The sequence below is a fragment of the Phodopus roborovskii genome, unplaced genomic scaffold, assembly GCF_943737965.1.
Source record: "Phodopus roborovskii unplaced genomic scaffold, PHOROB, whole genome shotgun sequence".
Taxonomy (NCBI): domain Eukaryota; kingdom Metazoa; phylum Chordata; class Mammalia; order Rodentia; family Cricetidae; genus Phodopus; species Phodopus roborovskii.
Genome location: NW_026126407.1, coordinates 12,348,943 through 12,369,109, shown reverse-complemented (window position 1 = coordinate 12,369,109; position 20,167 = coordinate 12,348,943). Strand labels below are relative to the sequence as shown.

Here is a 20,167-nt window from a genome sequence, read left to right as displayed (position 1 = left end):
GGCTTTCACGTGTGCTCTGCAGTTCCACAACAGCTCTTCGTCCGGGACTTCCTGGGGCGCCGACCAATCACAGACTCCTTCCTGTCCGTCCTGTCATCAGCCGGCCGCCAATAGGCGCGCCGCCGCCAACGCCCCTTAAAGGCGCCGCTGCTGCCGCGGAGCCGGGCGGGCGGGCGACTCGAGGCTCCGGCCCCCAGGCGCAGCATGGAGGCCGCCCCGGGGCGGCTCGGGCCGGGACCGGACCTTCCGGCCGCAGCCGACCATCAGGCCGCGATTTTCAGCGGCAAGCCGGTCCCGACGCCCCCTCAGCCGCCCTCAGCCGTGTGGGCGTCCGGGGAGGAAGAGTCTAAGAACGCCGGGGTCGAGAGCCGTCACCCACGAGCGTCCCCGAGGGCGCCGAGCGGCAGCCTCGTCCACCGGCCGGAGCTGGACGCCCGGGAGGAGCGGCCGGGCATCCGGGCGGCGCGGTCAGGGCCCGCGGGCGCCGAGCACGCCCCGTCCCCGTCCTCCCGGCACCAGGAGCCCGAGCCCGGCGAGAAGCGGCCTTCCGCCCCGAGGGTCTGCCGTCGAGGGAGCCCCGGAGGCGTCGAGATGAATGCGGAGCCGCCGCTGCAAGAGAGCCAAGACCACGAGGAAGAGGAGGAGGCGGCGGCCAGGGCTGGCCGCTCGCTCCCCAGCCGCCTGCAGGACAGCCGCAGCCTGGACGGGCTGAGCGGGGCGTGCGGCGGAGGGGCATCCTCAGCGAGCGGCGAGGCTGGCGCGGGCGGGGGACGTCGCGCCACCATCTCCAGCCCCCTAGAGCTCGAGGGCACGGTGAGCCGCCACGGCGACCTCACTCACTTCGTCGCCAACAACCTGCAACTCAAGATCCGGCTGAGTGGCGCCCCTCCGCCCCTTCCCCCTTCCTCCGTGCGGCCCGGCCTGACGCCCGCACCCACTCCCACGATCCCTCCCATCGACCCGGACGTGCTGAGGGATCTGGAGCGGCTGAGTCGCGAGCTGGGCGGCCGGGTGGACCGTCTGCTGCGCGGGCTGGGCGGTGCAGTACAGGAGCTGACAGCACTGAGCGTGGGCTGCATCCAGACCTACCGCGACGCGGTGGATTCCTTAGGCGAAGCCGTGGACATGAGCATCAAGGGCATGTACACCTTGCTTGCGCGCTGCGAGGAGCTGGAACGGGCTCTGCAGCCGGTTCAGGGGCTGGCACGCCAAGTCCGAGATATCCGACGCACTCTGGAGGTGTTGGAGGCTCTATGCAAGTGATTAGGAGCATAGATGAGAGGCCATGCCAACCTGGCCCTGCCAGGGTCCAGTAAGACCCTAACGATTTTTCGAGGAGCCCTGCCTGGTGGAAACTGCCTGCAGAGGAGAGGACTGTGTGTCGAGGTTCTTCCACAAGCGTTTAGGTGGCCTGTGCCCACTCTGATCATAAGGAGTGTGATTGGGGAAGTTGTGAAGGTTTCCTGTGGGAAGGGATGTAGCTCTGTGGCTACCCTGTTTTTCCTGACTCTCCTCGCTAGCTAGAACGCTGTCCTTGGAAACACAAACCCTTAGGTCTCTTCTGGGGAGTGGGGCAGACCCTCACTTGTGATGAGAACAGAAGCGGCCACTGCCCGCTGTGGCTGTCCTGATTCCAATGATCAGACCTCAAGTGCCGGGGCCTTTAGGAGCTTGAGTGGGCCATGGCCACGCACCATGTAGGCAAGGGCGTACATGTGCAGACGCATAACCTCCTGCTTCTTCCCTCTGGTCCCCTAAAATGCCACGGAGTGGAGCTAACAGGAGCACATTTCATGGTGGACGGGGTGAGGTGGGAGGGCTCTCCCTGCTCTCTGTTCAGGTAGAACTGTTGCTGGTTTGGAAGCCCACCTGTTGTGGAGTATTCTAATCAGTTTTGGCTTTCTGAGTTTTGTGGAATTAAAGTGCCGCTGCTGCTAAGGCTGAGCCTGTTTTTGTCTGGGGTCGGAGGGGTCAGAGGGGTTGGCAAGCCAAAGGAATGGGGATGAAGGCTGGGGTGATTCATGGAGCTCCCCGGGGGTGAAGGATAAGGGTCCTACATAAGATCTGAAGGAGATAATTACACAAAGGGCCCAAAGAGACACCCAAAGCAGAAACAAACCAGTAGAGGAGGGGAAAGGTTTTTCTGCTCCCAACAGACAGGCAGATGCTGGGTAGATTGGTTGTCTTGGTTATGGAGGAAATATAAACTTACAGCACTGTCCCTGACCTCTGTACAAATCAGTCATGTATAATGATTTGAGACAATTGTGTCCCAATCACAGAAGCTATCTTCTCCTTAAAATTTACACAGTACATTCAGGAACTACAAGTTATGATCATAGACTCTCCAAGATCACAAAAGTAACGTTTCCCACACCCCAAGACACTCCCACATTTTGGACATTTTCCAGAATATTTGTGTAGTTCAAAGATTAGAACTACTGCTTTATGGAGTGTTCTTAGATGTCACATTTTAAGAAAAATAAAACTACTAAGATCACCTTGTTAAAAAGGAATAAAACTAAAGTAAGGAATAAAACAGTGGGAATTCCATACTTTTCATCTAATAATTGCAGCGATTAAAAATATGCCTTGGCCCGTACGGGGATCGAACCCGCGACCTTGGCGTTATTAGCACCACGCTCTAACCAACTGAGCTAACCGGCCAATTACGAGGACAGGTTTCTTTTAAAGTCATGTAAATGAAAAGATATTCCCACTAAAAAACCTTTTAGTCTAAGGCCATTTTGGAAAATGGGAAAACAATATCCAAACTAGCCAGGTGAGTACTTAAGTTATGTTGGCAATCAAAGTCCAATTCTGACAAACCCGAGTGATGCGATTTTGGCGCCTGATTGCAGGTCAGGGCGTAAATATGATACTTAAGAAGGGTCAAGATATTGTAGCACCCACTCCCAAATACAAAATCACCGACGGGACAAAGGGACTATGGAATCGACATTACGTTTAGGTCTCACGATATGCTGGAACTTTCCTAGGTTCCCTAAAACTAAAACACTGAGGCACCGCTGGGATTCGAACCCAGGATCTCCTGTTTACTAGACAGGCGCTTTAACCAACTAAGCCACGGCGCCCACGCAACAACGCGACACCTTCACTACTTGGCGAGGTCAATTCCGGGCCAGATGGACAGGAAACAAATCTTGGCAGTGCTGAAAAAGGAAGCAGAAAACTGGGTGACAACATGGTGTTGTGAGGACGTCGACATCATGACGGCAGAAATCATTGTCTCTAAATTACAAAACTGAATGTAGACCTCCGCAAGCTACACACGACGAGGATGGGATTCGAACCCACGCGTGCAGAGCACAATGGATTAGCAGTCCATCGCCTTAACCACTCGGCCACCTCGTCCCCATTGGTGGGACTGCGGTTGGCGTTTCTGAGCCCTGAGTGCTCACGCAGGACCTTTGAGTGCCTGTCTGTGCGTCTGTCCGTGCACTTTTGTCCTCACGCGGGACCTTTGTGCGTCTGTCTGTGCGTCTGTCCGTGCACTTCTGTCCTCACACGGGTCCTTTCTGCATCTGTCTGTACGTCTGTCCGTGCACTTCTGTCCTGACACGGGTCCTTTCTGCATCTGTCTGTACGTCTGTCCGTGCACTTCTGTCCTGACACGGGTCCTTTCTGCATCTGTCTGTACGTCTGTCCGTGCACTTCTGTCCTCACACGGGTCCTTTCTGCATCTGTCTGTGAACTTCTGTCGGCGACTGCAAAGCGATAACGGCGCTGCCTCTCCGGCGCGCGGAACACTGAATGTTTGTTCCAGTTGCGGCTCCGCAAAAGTACTCACTGGACAGGGCGGCGTCAAGATTTGGCTCCCGAGCTTCACGTTCTTGTTCTTTGATGTTTCTTCTTTGATCGTTGAGGAAACTAAATAAAGTTAATAGAAAAATGGAGAGATGACCCCGACGTGATTTGAACACGCAACCTTCTGATCTGGAGTCAGACGCGCTACCGTTGCGCCACGAGGCCGGCCGGCCACGGTCCTGCACAGGTCACCTCATGGCTACTATAGGAAGGGTTCCTCTCCTCCATGCTTCCCGTGCTCCCAGGTGCTCTCCGTGCTCCCAGGTACTCTTCGTCTCCCAGGTGCTCTTCGTGCTCCCAGGTGCTCTTCGTGCTCCCGGCGCTCCAAGCTCCTCGGACTCCCTGCGCTCCGCGCTCCCCTCCAATGACCTTTTTTTTTTTTTTAAGTTTCTGGAAACTCGAATGAATGGAGCCGCTCCGCACTCGAACTGAGAGCAAGCAGCATGGCCTCCCCACCGGTCCCTGGAGTCCTGTGAAAGGAGATCAATGGTTACTTCCCTTGTCTGATTTTCCACTATCGTGCTGCTAAGGCCTGGTCTTAACTGGATGCAGACGGACAGCGGTTTGTTGGCCTTCCTCCTCCATTATCTGTCTTGGTTTTAATTCTTTCACCAGAGGTCTATCTTCTCTTCTTAGGCTGCAGCGTGCAAGGTTCCCTCGTTACAGCTCTCAACTGCCCACACCAAGGCTCCTGAATCCTGCTCACGGCGCCTGGTGTTGGGGCCTGTGGACACCTCCCCTTGACTTCTCATTTCTTCTTTCCAGGTCTTCTGCTCGTGCCGTGACAGGCCAGGTGGAAATGGGAGACCCTTGACTCTTCCCTCACACCTGGCAGGAGTCCCTCCTCTCAGCCTCTCTGATCTCCTGGGCTCCAGAAGGTCCTCCGTCACTCACTGGCTTAAAATCAATCAAAGGCCCTTTGACGTCGGGATCAAGGCTTACCTTCTTGGGTTTACAGAATAAGGAAGCTGAGTTGTTAAAGCTTGTGGGCTCGTCATATACAATTCATATAAAGCTCCTTAATTCACCTCTCTCTCTCTCTTCCTCCCTCACTGCCCCTCCCCCCCCCCCCCCCCCCGCCAATAGCTCTAGCTGTCCTGGAACTTGCTCTGTAGAGCAGGCTGGCCTGGAACTTACAGAGATCCCCCTGCCTCTGCCTCCTGAGTACTGGGGTTAAAGGCATTCGATACTACTGTTAATTGGCATATCATTTAGTCTTTGCTGATACATTGTTTTGTTATAGAAGAGCGACCCGTGCTTTTAATCCCAGCAGGGATTTTTATGTGTTGGAACCCAGCCTGGTCTATATAATGAGTTCCAGGCAAGCCAAGTACCATATTATGGAAAACTTTCCCAAAACAACAAAAAGAAATAAACTTTTATTTTTATTTTCTATTAAATAATAGTGAATGAAGAATAAAGCCCTGGGTGCAATAGGAGCATTAGAGAAAGGTGAGGCAGAAGAATCTCAAGTTCAAGAACAACCTGGGTTGCTTAGACCCTGTCTAGAGAAGAAGAGCAAACTCCTGGTGTCGCTGGGGCAGCAACACTGTCAGGACTGGTTCAAGGCCACCCTATGCTATATTTCAAGCTTCAGGACAGCTTGTCTGTTTCTAAAGGAAGTGTAAGCCAAAAACGAATACAATGCTTTATGTGTAATCTCGAGGTGACTCTATTTTGTAGATATTTGCTTTGGAATCTTGTGTTTAATATAATTATAAAAATGAAATTGAAAAGTTAAGATGGTGGCCTGGGCACATACTCTGGGCACAGATCTCGTGCCGTTTAAGTTCCATGAAGCTAGCAGCTCATGCCTGACCTCACCACGTGGGCACTCCCTCTTGAACTGTCCTCTGTCCCACCACATGGGTGGTCCTCGGCATCTTGGGTCCATTGGGTCTGGAGCAAATGGAAGAGTTTCAGCAGCCCCTACTGTGGGTCATTGATATCAGAGCAGTAGTGGACAGGCTGGCCAAAGCATGAAGGCAACCTAGGTTAGAACATCCACAAACTGTGTGCAGGATGGCCTTTATCCTTGACCCAGGTAGGCTCCATCATTGGTCTTGATAGAGCTGGCTGTTCCTGGAAGGCAGTCTCTCAAATCAAGAGAAATGCATTCTTTTTTGATGATCAGGCTGCCAGAGTGAGTCCATCCCAGTAAATCTAGTGTGAAGCTGATGCTTAGCGTGCGTTGCCAATAGGCTACTAGCATGTGTTGAATGGTTTTCGTGTGCCCAAACTCCAGTGCAGCTGTCTGAGAAGCATAGTCCCCCAGGCCCTGGCAGTGCCCCAAGTTCAGATATATATATATATATATATATATATACTCTTTTGTTCCTTCCCAACAAGAGTGATTTGAACTATCAAAGTTTGGGGTCACTTTTCCTGAGTGCTGTCATTACCGCTCCCCACGTGTGTGTTTGTGTCCTGAAATGGGAAGCCTTTTGAAGAACACGTGTCACCCATACATAGTAACCTCTTATGGCCACAGTGTCGCACTAAAACAGCTTTTTTAGGGCAGGCTTCTGAGAATCAAGGCCATGGAAAATGACAAGATAGACTTAAAAGGCACTTAGTAACACCAAGTGTGATTACCTAGTATCTACTATCTAGTAGGCTCCTTGGCCCCTTGGGCTGGAAGTACTATTGGCAGAAAACGCCAAATTTCCAGATGCTAGAACTCTAGATCCCACAGCCAGACTGCCAGACCTAGATCTTTTACCTCTAAATATCTCTCCTAGAGTGGCATGCCAGTGACCCCAGAACTTGGGAGGCTGAGACAGGAAAACTGCCATGAATACAAGGCCAACCTGGAATACTCAGTGAATTTCAGGCTAGCCAAGACCCTGTCTTAAAGAAAAAAAAAGAGTATCTCTTGATCTCTTGATTCTCTCCCTCCACTTGTTTGAGCCCAAACCTATCCCTTCTAGATGTTTCTTTCATATCTTCCCCACTCATCTACTTAAAACCTATTTTCCATGTTGTATCCACAGTCTAAATTACAAATCTGAGTGTGGCTCAAGCAGAGATAATTTAGAACCTCTGGCTTCCTCTCTGTCTGGCAAACAGCCATTGCTGCTCCCTCCTCCCTCTTCCGGAGTGTTGTTTCCCTGCATCTCCACTGGGCTGACTCCTGCCTGCCTTTGGAGCCTGGAAATATTCAAAAGCAGGTCCTAGCTTTTGTCATGCCCTATAACAGTTTCTTTGGCCTGGGAATAGTCAAACTTGCTACACCATCACCAAGCTCAACCTCCTAAGTCACAGGCAAGGAAGTCCTCCATTCCTGCATCTTGTCTTCTGTTCCCTAAGCATGCTTGCATGTTTTATTGCACTCTTAACTTCTGTGAAGGAGAATACAAAACAAAAAAACAAAGAAACAAAACAAAATAAACCTCACTTCTTGCCCCAGCCAGCAAGGCAGCAACAAGGGCCGGAACCTCAAAGGACCTGCCTGGAATCAAAGGACAAGAAACACAAGAAACAGACAGCAAGGCAGGGTTTCTGATCAAGCTGCAAAATTTTATTTTTCTCATAGACCTTATATAGTGGCTAAAGCAGGAAGCTTGGTGGGGCGGGGGTGGGGGAGATTCAGCAAGGAGAGGCCATTGCCTGGTTACCAAACTGCAGAGCAGAACGTTCTGGGTGGTGCATCATTGCCTGCAGGTGCTCCTCAAGTCCCTAAGGATTCTGAGGAGGTTGTGCTACTGCTTGTTCATGCTGCGGACATTTCTATGGCTGGGCTGTGGCTAGGCCAGCATGGTCATTTCTTAGGCCAAGGCAAGTCTCCTGCTCCTGGCAGTCTCTCATTATTATAAATAAATAAATAAATAAATAAATAAATAAATAAATGTAGGTAGCAAACAAACACCTTTGACCCCAGCTCTCTAGGAATGATGGGATTAAAGTTGTGTACTGGTATTCCTGGCAATTTATTTATTTATTCATTTACTTAGGTTTTTTTGAGACAGAGTTTCTCTGTCTAACAGTCCTGACTGTCCTGGCTTTCATTTTGTAGACCAGGCTGAGAGCTGGGAATAAATGTGTGTGTCATATGCTCTTAACTTCTGAGCCATCTTTTGTTGGAGGGTCTTTGTTATTTAGGATCTTTTGGGTTTTGTTTGTTTTATTGAGGCAGGATTTTACATAGTCCAGCCTGGACTAGAACTCATTACATAACTGAATTTCTGACCCACTTTCTGGGATTATAGATGTTTGCCCCCCTACCCAGTTTAAGATTCAGTTTTTTTTCTTTTCTTTTTTTTTTTTGAGACAAGGTTTCTCTGTGTAGCTTTGTAGACCAGACTGGCCTTGAACTTACAGAGATCTGCCTCTGCCTCTGCCTCCCGAGTGCTGGGATTAATGGCAGTGGCCCACCAAGATTCAGTTTTATGTGAAAAAAGTTATTATATAGTTCCACTATATGGGAGCTTGAGTGGAGCTCAGTAGTAAAACACTTACTTGCTTTGCAAGGTCCAGATCCTGATTTTGATTCTCAATGCAGAACACACACAAGTCTAAATATGTAAGGTGTTAAATAAATAGGGACCTTCAATGCCATAAGTTACTCCTTATACTTTAGAATGCTGTTCCATACATTAATGATAGATGATACAATAAGACAGAATGGAGGGTGGGAGTATACCTCAGTGGAGAGTGCTTACCTATATACAAGAGGTCTGGAATTTATCTCCACTACAGTGCTGGAAAAAAAAATCAGAATATTACACTTTTACAACGATACAAACCCTATACAAAATTTTCCCAGTGTCCCACAATGGTCTTTTACTGTAAAAGTGCGTGTGTGGGATGGGGTCTCTTTTACCCGGTTTGGAATCTCATGGTGGGATCCTTTTACCTGGTTTGGGATCTCACGTCATGTCAGATTTATCCCCTTCATTTAGAAGAACTCTTCAGTCTATTTTTCATGACCTTTAACTAAAATATTTTGAGTTCTGAATATTTTTACTCATTGGCTTAGGAAAAAGGAAACCCATTTATTATTTTTAGGACGGCAAGTTCCTTAAAACAAAAAATTAGGAATTATCTGTTTTCAAAGCTCTTCTCCTTTGATATTATTCATGTTATCACTTTTATTTATAACACTCATTACCTGGCAGTGCCCTTTTTTTTTTTTTTTTTTTTTTTTTTTAATGTTTGCTATCCATCTCCCTCCCTAGAATATAAATTGGAGGGACAGACTTTAGTTTATATATCAACGTACTCTGAGAGCCAAGCACAGTGCCTGGCATTTGGGAGTTGTCAATGACGATTTGTTGAATGAATTATATCAGAAATGGCTCTAAGCCTTGTCTTTTAGACTGGTTTAAAGGCATAATACAAGGAATGGAGAGAACTGCAAGTTTGCTGGCTGGGAGGTCTGCTGATAATGGGGCTCGAGTGTGACCGGAGAAGGCGGTGAACACTTCCCACCAGCAGGGGTTTCCAGCCTGGGCTAAGCCTCCCAGGGACTCAAAGCTGTCCCAGTCCGGCGCTGCATTCATCTCTAGCCCTTTCTGATGCCCTCGGCTCCCGAAGCACTCGCCTCACCACGTCTTATCCTAACCGTCCCAAGGCTGCGCGTTTCTGCACTCGACAAACCTCTCCTCGCGTTTTCTGGGGGCAGAAATGAGAGTCATTCTGCGGGAAGTTTGTTCTGGGGAGGGGGACACGCTCCTCACCTCCTCCTCTCCCGGAGCAGAGGAGAAGGGGGTTTGCCGGTTCCGCGTGCGCCCCGGGGGGGGGGGGGCACTCCGTCCACAAGGCGCCTAACCGACTCCGGGGGCTCGAGCATCATTTTACAGACCGCTGCCGAGGGCGAGGCGCTCTCGCGAGACTTCCGGACGCAGTCACCATGGCAACCGGGCGGCGCCGGACGCGCGGGAAGGAGGCTTAGATAGAGAGGTCTGGCCTGCTTGGTCCCGGAGACTCGGGGAGTAACCCGCCTCAGACTTTCAGCGTTAAAAGCCACGGCCTCCGCTCTGGGTCCCCGAGGCCATGGGTCGGGTCCCCGGGCTCGTGCCCTCTCGGTTCCTGACGCTCTTGGCTCATCTGGTGGTTGTCATCACTTTATTCTGGTCCCGGGTAAGACACGGCCAGGACGCGCGTGCCCTCCTTCCTGCCCGTCGCGTTCTCAAGCTGGAGTGGACCCGGCTCGGCCCGGCCCCCTCCCCCGCCGGTCCCCGCAAGCCTGTGCCCCTTTTGACTTTCCTTTGTTTTCTGCCCTGCTTACCAGGAAAGCAACATCCAGGCTTGCCTTCCTCTCAAGTTCACCCCCGAGCAATATGAGAAGCAGGACATCCAGTGAGTTCCTGGGGAGGGGTGAGAGAGAGAGAGAGAGTGCAGGGGTCTTCAGGGACTTCCGAAGCCTGATCGACCCCTTTGCGTTCTGCAGACTGGTGGTAGCTCTCTGTCTCACCCTGGGCCTCTTTGCTGTGGAGCTGGCCGGCTTCCTCTCAGGAGTTTCCATGTTCAACAGCACCCAGAGCCTTCTCTGTATCCTTTCTGCCTGCCCAGTGTTCCACTCTTCCCGCCTCTTCAGACCGTTTGGGCACAAGTCTCTGCCCAGGTGGCAAACCGAACCTCCATAGGTGAGAGGTGGGGAATTCACAGTCTTCAAGCATTTGTTAAACCCTGTTATGAACTAGGTTCCGGCGATCCCCAGATGGGAGTAAGCCATTCACCCCCGATTGAGGGGGAGGGAGATGCACATCCCGTCCGTAAATCGGTGTGATGCGGTAGGGTGTACAAAATACAAAGCGATATGAGAAGTCAGAAGGAGCCAAGAAAATTAAATGAAGCACAAAAGAAGGTTTTAGATAGCCGGATGTGGTGCCACAGGCCTTTAACCCAGGACAGCCAGGGCTACACAGAGACACTTTGTCTCAAAAACCAAACAGAAACAAGAGGAGGTGGCTCTGACTCTTGAACTGTGGACAAAGAGAAGCAGGCACTGGAGGTATTCTTGTGTGGCCTAGGGCATAAGTGATATCAGCCTCCCCAGATGTGTGTGTGTGTGGGGGTTGCCCTGGATATGTAGAAGGGGCCCCTTTTTTGTTTGTTTTTTGAGACAGGGTTCTTTGTATAAAGTTGATTGTTATAGAATTGGTTATGTAGGCCCCGCTGGCCCTGAACTCCTGCCTGGTGGAGTAGTGGGGATTAAAGTCGTGCCCTGCCACCTCCCGGCTGAGCTCTGGCCTCTGAAGGATAGCTGCCCACCAATTCAGAAGGAAGGCATGACTGCCCACTCTGGCACTTGCCTTATGGGAAGGGAACAAGAGCTGAACCCATATCACTCCCTGTCACTTTCCTTGACTCTGATGTTTTTAAGCCATTGCAGCCCACTGTAGCGCATCTGTGGCCCTATCTTTCTTCATATTCGAGCGATGGGAATGTACCACATACTGGTACATTTTTGCTTTCTGCAGGTGCCGTAGCACCCAATGTTTTAGAATGGGTGGGGGTGGAAAGTCTATCCCAAATCAGAAGATTTCCCCCACCTAGACCTTTCCTGCACCGGTGAAATCAGTAGTGTTTTGAAATCTCATACCCATTCCTAAACCCAGTCCTATATAGGGTTTGGAGGTTTGGGTGTTTGTGTTGGAAGGGGCCCTGAACTCACCCCCTACTTTTCACAGCGCCTTCCCAGCTGTCACTGAAACGGCATTATTCATCGCTGTCTTTGGTCTGAAAAAGAAACCTTTCTGATCACGACCTGGACGTAGGGACCAAGGCTGGAAAAGTGATGAAGCTTCCTCCGGCTGGTGGAAGAAGAAAGGCTTCAGTTTTCTCTCCCTACCCTTGTGCCCCTCCCAGCTGCTTTTAAGCAGAGGGTGGCAGTGCTGAGATAAATGCATTTTATAATAAAAGCCAGGCTGATGCTATTTTTCAGAAGACATCTGGGTGGGCCAATAAGCTGGTGTAAATAAAGCCCTTTTTTTCTAGTCTTACTGTACGTGAGCTAGTAGGTGATCCTTTTATTCGGATTTTTACGGTACAAGATAGACGGAAGTAAGTGGGCGGAGATATGTAAATAAGGACCGCACTTAGGCTTTCTAGTTTGCCGTGTGTGAGCGGAGCATTCTGGGAGGATTTTATTTCTCCCTTTTTGGCGCTCAGTGGAAAATAATTTATACTAAGTGACTCGAAAATAGATATTACTCTAAGGTTTCAAGAACCCTGGATTGCTGGATTTGTGCTAAAACTGTCTCAGTCTCACCCTTGCTTAAACAGGAAATGTCTTTGCAAAATAAGGAATGGGCTCCACAAATTTCTTATCGTCAGAAGGTTAATCCTTACCTGTTCCTCCTCTGGAGGGCAGAAAGAAAATGATGATTGGAGCTAACATGATCTGCTGATTAGCATTTCCGTGTGGCCAGGACCTAACAACATCCTGGTTGCTCCTTTCTGATTCTCTGACGATCATACCCCTTTTTTAGTTTGTTTTAAATGAGAGAACTTTATGAAAGCTTAAGATTCCAGTACCAGACAGATCTTGGTTAGGATATTTCTTAGTAGTCGTACATAGTTCTTAGGTTTTAAGTCTATGGTAACTAGTGTTGATTTCTTCAAGCTGGTGGTTTGGTTGGTAGGTGTTTAAGCCCAAGATATGTACCGGAAAAAAGCGGCTCCGTTTTATTCCGTTGTCTGGTGAGGGCTCTCATTCTCACTTACTTACCAAGGACATGCTTTCTCATGATCCTGTGGACATAGCCTGTGACCAACATTTATTCAATGACCTAGGCAAAACTCTGTTTTTAGTACTAAGTACTATTAAAAGAGACGATAAAGGACCCATGCTCAGATTTGGAAATACAGAGGCAGGAAAGAAACACTCTTGTAGTACTCCCAGAATTATTTAATCTTGTAAATTGTGGTACAAGCTACAAAGGAAGGAAGGAAGGAAGGAAGGAAGGAAGGAAGGAAGGAAGGAAGGAAGGAAACTTGTTTGTTAGCAACACTTAAAGTTATAGCTAGAGAGCTACCAAAATACTATATTCCTCAGGTGTTGCTGAGGAATTTGAGTACAACTCTCTGAGAAATCTATACCCTTACATGTGTCTTACTGAACGTGGGAAAAAATGCTTTTTCAGGAGCCTTACTGACAGGTTGCCAAATATAACTTATTTAAATTTAAACAGTGTGAACTTGCAATTAAGTAGGTTATATTTACACTGGAGGTACAGCTCACCGGTAAGTGCATACTTGCTATGCTTGAAGCCCTGGGTGAAATCCTCAGCATCAAAAACTTAAAGTAGCCCGGAATGGCGATGTATACCCAGTCTTAGCAAGGACTCGGTATGCAGAGTTAGGGGTGCAACAAGTTAAAGGTCATTGTGGTCTAAGGCTACATAGTGAGACTAGTCTCAAACAAAACCAGGGAACTTGGTGCCCCTTGTAGGGATGGACAAATTGGCCCAGCTCTGGAGGTTCCATGCTGGGTTTCTCCAGCAATGAAGAGGGTTGTGGTTTTGCAGCTCAGGATGGAGGCTGAGCTCAACCCGAGAAGGTTCCCCATGCAGCTGCAGACTTGAAACAGCTGTCTGCCAAGTGCTCAGCATTATCCTCTGCCTCTTTTTGTAAAATCTTTCAAAGGTTTCTCAAAGCACTTTTATGAGGCAGTAGGTTTAAGAAAACTAAATGTGAGCCTGTGCATAGCTTCCTGTAACACGTGTGCTATGAAACATCCCTGCTTTTCAGACCATCACACCTACCTCTCTGAGTTTTGATGGATTTGCTTCACAAGCTGATAACTGTTTTACATACGCTGGCTGTAGTGTTTTATAAGTGCTTACTTCAGTAGCTTCTGTGCTAAAACTGGAAGGCTACAAAGAAGATTAACATGGCCCCCGTGCAAGGATGACACACACATTCCTGAAGCAGTCCACATTTTTTAGTGATGTTTTCCTGTAATTTTAAGAGACTACATAGGGGTGGGGAGGTGTCAAAAACTTGTCCAAATTAAAAAATATCACAATTAAACATGAGCTGGTTCCCCCAAATTTAAATAAAAATTAAAAAGAGGTACAAGAAAAAAAAAAAAGGCAAAGTCAGAGGTAACATTAGTGCAGATTAGTCCTGAGTGTTGGCATTGTAGTCACCAGTCCATTAAATAAATGTTGGTGAGCCTCTCTGCTACCACTTCCTCCTCCTCTCCCCTCCCCCCTTTGTGCCAAGCTGAGCTCATAGCATGCCCAGCTATGCCCAGCACCTGGCAGCACTGCTTGGTACTTGTACATTTTATTGACTTATTTGGTGTGTTTGTGCATGTGTGTGGCCACACATCCACCAGGTGTCAGGTTTGGGAGCAGGTGTCTTTATCCTCTGTTCATAACTCCACCCCTCCCATTTATTTGTTTGTTTGTTTATTTGTTTATTTTTAAGACAGAGTCTCAAGTGTTCCATGCTGCCTGGAACTTGCTGTGTAGCTGAGAGAGGCCTTGAATGTCTGTCTGATCCTCCTATCTCTTATCTCCCAAGTGCTGGGATTACAGGAAGGATTGCTCAAACATGCTCCCTTTTTGTGACCTTGGAGATGAAACTTCAGGTCATGTGCATGCTAAGCAAGCATTCTCTGACTGAGGACTAACCTTAGCCCCCATCTGTAGTCTCCTCTCTAGATGCTTCTGGTTTTTCTGTAACTGGAGCATCAGAAACAGATTTTCGTTTTGTTGTGATGTTAGTAACTTTCTAGATCAGAGGACTGTTTATTTTTGGTTCTTCTGAAACAGGGTCTCTCTAGTATGTAGCTCAGGCTATCCTGGAACTTGCTATGTAGATTGGGCTGGCCTTGAACTCACAGATCTACCTGCCTCTACCTCCTGATTGCTGGGATTGAAGATGTATGCCAACATGCTGGGATCTCAGGACCATTTTAGAGGCCCTCTCCATAACTGGAGGAATGAAGCCTGCACCTGAATACTCGAACGACCCTGAGGCTTGAGTCCTGAGCTTCTCTCTCTCTCTGGCCACTTCATCCTAGATCTGTAGTTACTGGACACTTTCTGTGAGCGTGGGAAGTCTGCTATGGGGTGTGTTTCATGCAAGACTGGGGGTGGGCATCATGCAGCTTGAGGAACAGCTGTCTGGCTTTTGTTGAACTTTCTTGAAATTTCTCAGTAATAAATACTGTTATGGGGTAAAAAGGACAAAATTGGTTTCTGTCAGTTCACAGACTATCTGGTGGGGCTGTATGGAAGCCTCAGGTAACCCCAGTGAGGATAGGGTAGACTAGTAGTGTGACAGATCTCTGACCTTTTCGTGAGTTTACTGGGATCATGGGGGACATCTGTTGTTTTCACGTGTTCAGCTTCTATCCTTTTCCTAATAACAGCACCCCATCTGCCTTTTGGAATGCCCATTCTTAGTCTTTCTGCTCACTAAGAGGCTGACAGTCACTCCCTCCTAATCCTCTTTTTGCTTCAGGGGTGACCAGGTGGCATAAACCTGGCCAAGAACAGCATCTCATATTCCGTGGTCCAGTGAGTAATTCAACACTTGGTAAGCAGTGAGTTCAAGTCCAGCCTGGTCTACAAATTGAATTCCAGGACAGCTAGGACAGTTATACAGAGAAACCCTGTGTTGAGAAACAAAACAAAGAAAAATACACCAAGTTTGGGAACATACATATACATGTTTTAATTTATTTTTATTTATGTGTACAGCCAAGAACTGTACCTCTGAGCTATACCTATGTGTGTGTGTTTCCAAAAGAATTGAAAACAGATATGTATGCACTCACAATCACAGCAGCATCACTTATGAAAACCAAAGGAGAAACATCCCAAGTGTTCAGTCACAGATGATGGGTCAACAGAATATGGTACATATGTACAGTGGGTTATTATTCCACTTACAAAGGGATGTCTATGACAGAGATGGAGAATGAACAGTGAATACAGGGATAGTAGGACAAGAACTTCAGTGTTCCAGAACACAGGAGAAGAGCTATGGTGGTTATGTTTTTTGTTTGTTTGGTTTGGTTTGTTTTTTATTATTCTAAGTTGATGCTGCAGAGATGGCTCAGTGGTTAAGAGCACTTACTGCTTTTACCGAGGACCTGTGTTAGGTTTCTAGCACCCATATGGTGTAGTTCACAACAATCCATAACTCCAGTTCTAAGGGACCTATTGCCCTCTCCTAGCAGAAAGACACATTGGGTACATACATCCATGCATGCAGATAAAACTCTCATACTTGTGGTTTTTCAAGACAGGATTTCTCTGTAGCCCTGGTTTGTTCTAAAACTCACTCTAGACCAGGTTGTCCTCAAACTCAGAGATCCGCCTGCCTCTGCCTCCTGAGTGCTGGGATTAAAGGTGTGCACTACCATTGCCCAGTTCTAAATTTTTTGAACTATTAATTAATTTGAAATGGGGATCTCACTATGTAACTCTGGATGGCCTGGAAGTTGTCATTTAGGCCTGGCTGGCCTCATACTCACAGAGGTCCAGTTACCTCTGCCCCTTTGTGCTGTCATTAAAGGAGCTCAGCACCACACTCTGCTGTTTTACTTTTATTTAGCTTATTTATACAAAGTAATGAATTTCACTGTGACATTTTTTGTTTTGTTTTGTTTTGTTTTTGTTGTTTGTTTTGTTTTGTTTTTCTGTATTGCTTTGGAGGCTGTCCTGGAAATCGCTCTGTAGACCAGGCTGGACTCAAACTCACAGAGATCTGTCTGCTGCTGCCTCCCAAGTGCTGGATTAAAGACATGTGCCACCACTGCCTGGCTTCATGTGTTAACTTTTGAGTCAGGGTCTTACTATACAATCCTAAGCCAGACTAGAAGTTGGTATATAGACCGTCTTTCCAATAATTCTAACTCTTGGAATTATTTTAAGATTTTTTTTTGTGATTCATTATCAGAAAATGTTTGATTAGTATTATCTATTTTATATGCATATACACCAGGGCCATGTCTCTTTAAATTTTTATCTGGAGAAACTTTAAGAATCCCTGCATTAGGTGGATCTCTGAGTTTGAGGCCAGCCTGGTCTACTTAGTTAGCTCCAGGACAGCCTGATCTACAGTAAGTTCCCGGACAGCCAGGACTACACAGAGAAACCCTGCCTCAGAAAAGGGAAAGAAGGAAGGAAGGAAGAAAAACCTCTATTTTAGTACATGGCCTCTGGAACATCTGAAATAGCTCTATCTTATGAGGCTGCTGTGGTGGCTCAAACCTCTAATCTCAGTGTGGGTAGATGCACTTTCCCGACGGCCTGGGACCACATAGGGGAAGGAGAGAACCAGCTCTCCAACTTTGACCTGAACTCTTTCCTAACTGATAATTGATTGGCCAACATTACCCAATGACCGTGCAGGTGTCGAAAATGCTGTTCATCATACTATGCTGTCTTTGTTCTTCCGTGTAGCTTTATCACAGCAGAGAGTTAGCCCTATCCCAGTCACCAGGGCGTGACTGCAATCTTTCTTGGTTACCTCATACTTAGCTCCTTGTTTGTAAGGCACAGGAGGTGGTATCCTAGGTGGAATCTTCTTGTCAGAAACCATCTTTATGGTTTAATCTGTTACAATTAGCCGCATCAGGCCGGGCATTGCTGGCACACACCTTTAGTCCCAGCACTTGGGAGTCAGAGGCAGGCAGATCTCTGTGAGTTTGAGGCCAGCCTGGTCTACAAAGTGAGTTCCAGGGCAGCCAGGACTACACAAAGAAACCCTGTCTCCAAACAAACAAACAAAACCAAGTAGCTACATTACCTGCAAGGGTATATGGAAGGGCACAGTGTCTTACATAGGTTCCTCAAGTACTCTTTGTGGGGAGGGACAGCTGCCTTGGTCATTGGTCAGAGCCTTGTCCTTGCCCAGCCAGCTGCAAATTCTTTTATCCATCATCCTCAGTGCTCCTAATGCTGCCACTTTAAGCCCTAAGCTTTATTAACTCCAGCTTCTGTTCTCATGGCTTGGCTCCCTTTTCTCTCTGCTCACCAGCCCCTCCTATCCCTCCTCTGCCTAGCTATTGGCCATTTTGCCCTCCCCCCCCCCCATTCTGCTTTTTATTAGTCAATCAGTTGCCTTAGGCAGGCAAGGTGAAACTGCAACACTATCCTTACATAGTTGAACAAATGTAGCATAAACAAAAGCAATACACCTTACATAATTAAACAGACACAACACATCTTTACATAGTTAAACAAATATTCTAATCCACAACAAACATTTGAAGAATCCTCATATCATCCACCATACAAGAAATGAAAAATTTGTTTGGTTAATATGTTTATTTATGGTTGAGGCTGGGTAGTGGTGGTGCACACCTTTAATCCCAGCACTCAGGAGGTAGAGGCATGTGGATCTCTGTGAGTTCAAGGCCAGCCTGGTCTACAGAGCAAGTTCCAAGACAGACCCTAGAACTACATGAAGAAACCCTGTCTCAAAAAACCAAAAGAGAAAAGAGTTTATTTTTACTTAATGTGTATGTCTATGTCTGTGTGTGTGTGATGTGTGTGCAGATGCCTGAGGAGGCCAGGAGAGAGTGTTGACTCTTCTGTAGCTGGAGTTAGAAGTTGGGAACTGCTGGATAGGAACGGGGAACCAAGCTTGGGTCCTCTAGGAGAGCAGCAGGCACTCTCAACCACTGAGCCAGCTCTCCGGCCTCAATATCCAATAATGCCTAAAAGGTTTCATAGCATCTAGCAGGTGTGGGTAAACAGGCCTTACCTGTTTGCTGGGTAAGAAGAAAACTTGGTAGCACACCCCTGGATAGCAACTTGGCAGAATCCATTAAAATCCCAAGCACCTTTGGGCTTAGGATTTATTCCCCCCCCCCCCCCCGCACTGGGGTTAAATCTAGGACCCATTGATGCTAGGCAGCACTCTACTAATGAATTATATGAACGGCCTTTGATTTGTCTACTTTTTTCAGTTTGATACGTTGGGTTTCCCAGGATGACTTTGGTTTACCCTGTAGTCTAGGCAGGACTTACACGTGTGATTCCCCTACCTCACCCTCCGAGTACCTGCATTAGGGCTCCCACAGGCCCTGCTCCATCTGTGCTTTGATTTTTTTTTTCCTTTCTTTTCTTTTTGGTTTTTCCAGACAGGGTTTCACTGTGTAGGCCTGGCTTGCCTGGAGCTACACTGTAGACTGGGCTGGCCTCAAACTCAGAGGTCCGCCTGCCTCTGCCTCTGGAGTGCTGTGATTAAAGGTGTGTTCTCCTGTGCCTGGCTTTGAGCTAGGGTTTTCATATTTAGAAATTTCCCTACGTATTTGTATATAGGTAAAATCAGAATGTGTAGAGTATTCTTTGTAGCTTTGCTTAGGTTGGCCAAAGGGTAACAATGACCTAAAATGACTGTCTGTTGTGCATTGATTAAATCATGGTATAGCCATACATCAGAGTACTACAGAATCATAAAAATGTGAATTTTGTACCCTATATATAATGGAACAATCTCCAAATTATGTTAAATGGAAAAGCAAAGCAGAACAGAGCAGTCTATCTCTATTGCTTGCATTAGGATGAAAAGGTGTCAGTTGTTGGGATGGGGCACCTGGAACTTAAGAACATGAGTATTCTTTTGACCTATATGCTCTTCTGAAGTTCTGAAACTCTAAAGTACAAATTGATGTATTAATTAACTTGTTTTGGGGGCGAGTCTACCTGTGTAGCCTAGCTGGCATCAAACTCATGCAATCTTTCTTTCTGATACTCTTAAGTGCTAGGATTATAGGTATGTGCCACTATGACCAACAAAAATTTTTTGAGGTGATAGGAGCTCAAAGCTTTGAACATACTAGTCAAGCATACTACCACTGAGCTACATACATTCCAGCCCTAAATAACATTTTATCTTATTTTATTTTATTTTGAGACAGGGTCTCACTATGTAACACGGACTGTCCTGGAATAAAACTCACAGAGATCCAATTGTGTCTGCCTCCCTAGTCCTGGAATAAAAGGCATGTGCCATCACACTAGGTCCTAAGTAACTTTTAAAAAATAAAAGCACAGGACTGGTCATCTGGTTCAGTTTGTAAACTACATGCTGCCAAACCTGACAGCTTTTATTTAATTGCTGGTGCCAACACAGTGGACAGAGAAAACCAATTTCCAACAAGCTGTCTTCTGACCCCCCACAAATACAATACATAAATTGTAATAAATAAAATGAGCCTGGTAGTGGTGGTGATATAGGCCTTTAATCCCAGCACTTGGGAGGCAGAGGCTGGCAGATTTCTGTGAGTTTAAGGACAGCCTGGTCTACATAGTTCCAGGACAGCCAATGTGTTACACAGAGAAACCCTGTCAAATAAATAAATAAATAAATAAATAAATAAAATGACATTTGAGTGTCTGTCTGTCCAGGTCACTAACTCACT

At 47.4% G+C, this 20,167-nt stretch overlaps 2 protein-coding genes and 6 non-coding genes across 11 annotated transcripts; 4 read left to right on the top strand and 4 right to left on the bottom strand.

Annotated features, from left to right (window-relative positions):
- Window positions 1-178: 178 nt before the first annotated feature.
- On the top strand, window positions 179-1,938 carry Borcs6 (BLOC-1 related complex subunit 6). The gene has a single exon (XM_051180306.1). The coding sequence runs from the start codon at window positions 205-207 to the stop codon at window positions 1,261-1,263; it is 1,059 nt and encodes a 352-aa protein (XP_051036263.1). The 5' UTR covers window positions 179-204; the 3' UTR covers window positions 1,264-1,938.
- Window positions 1,939-2,593: 655 nt separating this feature from the next.
- Window positions 2,594-2,667, bottom strand: Trnai-aau (transfer RNA isoleucine (anticodon AAU)). Its single transcript has one exon. It is a non-coding gene; the product is annotated as a tRNA-Ile (tRNA).
- A 354-nt stretch (window positions 2,668-3,021) lies between these two features.
- On the bottom strand, window positions 3,022-3,095 carry Trnat-agu (transfer RNA threonine (anticodon AGU)). Its single transcript has one exon. It is a non-coding gene; the product is annotated as a tRNA-Thr (tRNA).
- A 198-nt stretch (window positions 3,096-3,293) lies between these two features.
- On the bottom strand, window positions 3,294-3,375 carry Trnas-gcu (transfer RNA serine (anticodon GCU)). Its single transcript has one exon. It is a non-coding gene; the product is annotated as a tRNA-Ser (tRNA).
- Window positions 3,376-3,921: 546 nt separating this feature from the next.
- On the bottom strand, window positions 3,922-3,993 carry Trnaw-cca (transfer RNA tryptophan (anticodon CCA)). The gene has a single exon. It is a non-coding gene; the product is annotated as a tRNA-Trp (tRNA).
- A 5,748-nt stretch (window positions 3,994-9,741) lies between these two features.
- Window positions 9,742-11,779, top strand: Tmem107 (transmembrane protein 107). Of its 4 annotated transcripts, none has more exons than XM_051181514.1 (5): window positions 9,742-9,909; window positions 10,061-10,128; window positions 10,220-10,320; window positions 11,156-11,231; window positions 11,463-11,779. In XM_051181514.1, exons 1-5 carry the CDS (start codon window positions 9,823-9,825, stop codon window positions 11,530-11,532), a joined length of 402 nt encoding a protein of 133 aa, XP_051037471.1. In that variant the 5' UTR covers window positions 9,742-9,822; the 3' UTR covers window positions 11,533-11,779. The 4 variants fall into 4 exon arrangements, with proteins under 4 accessions (XP_051037471.1, XP_051037470.1, XP_051037472.1 ...); XM_051181513.1 differs by having other exon boundaries at window positions 11,156-11,252; XM_051181515.1 differs by lacking the exon at window positions 11,156-11,231 and having other exon boundaries at window positions 10,220-10,415; window positions 11,463-11,550.
- A 322-nt stretch (window positions 11,780-12,101) lies between these two features.
- On the top strand, window positions 12,102-12,236 carry LOC127219931 (U8 small nucleolar RNA). The gene has a single exon (XR_007834346.1). It is a non-coding gene; the product is annotated as a U8 small nucleolar RNA (small nucleolar RNA).
- Window positions 12,237-13,611: 1,375 nt separating this feature from the next.
- On the top strand, window positions 13,612-13,718 carry LOC127219907 (U6 spliceosomal RNA). The gene has a single exon (XR_007834333.1). It is a non-coding gene; the product is annotated as a U6 spliceosomal RNA (small nuclear RNA).
- Window positions 13,719-20,167: the final 6,449 nt, after the last annotated feature.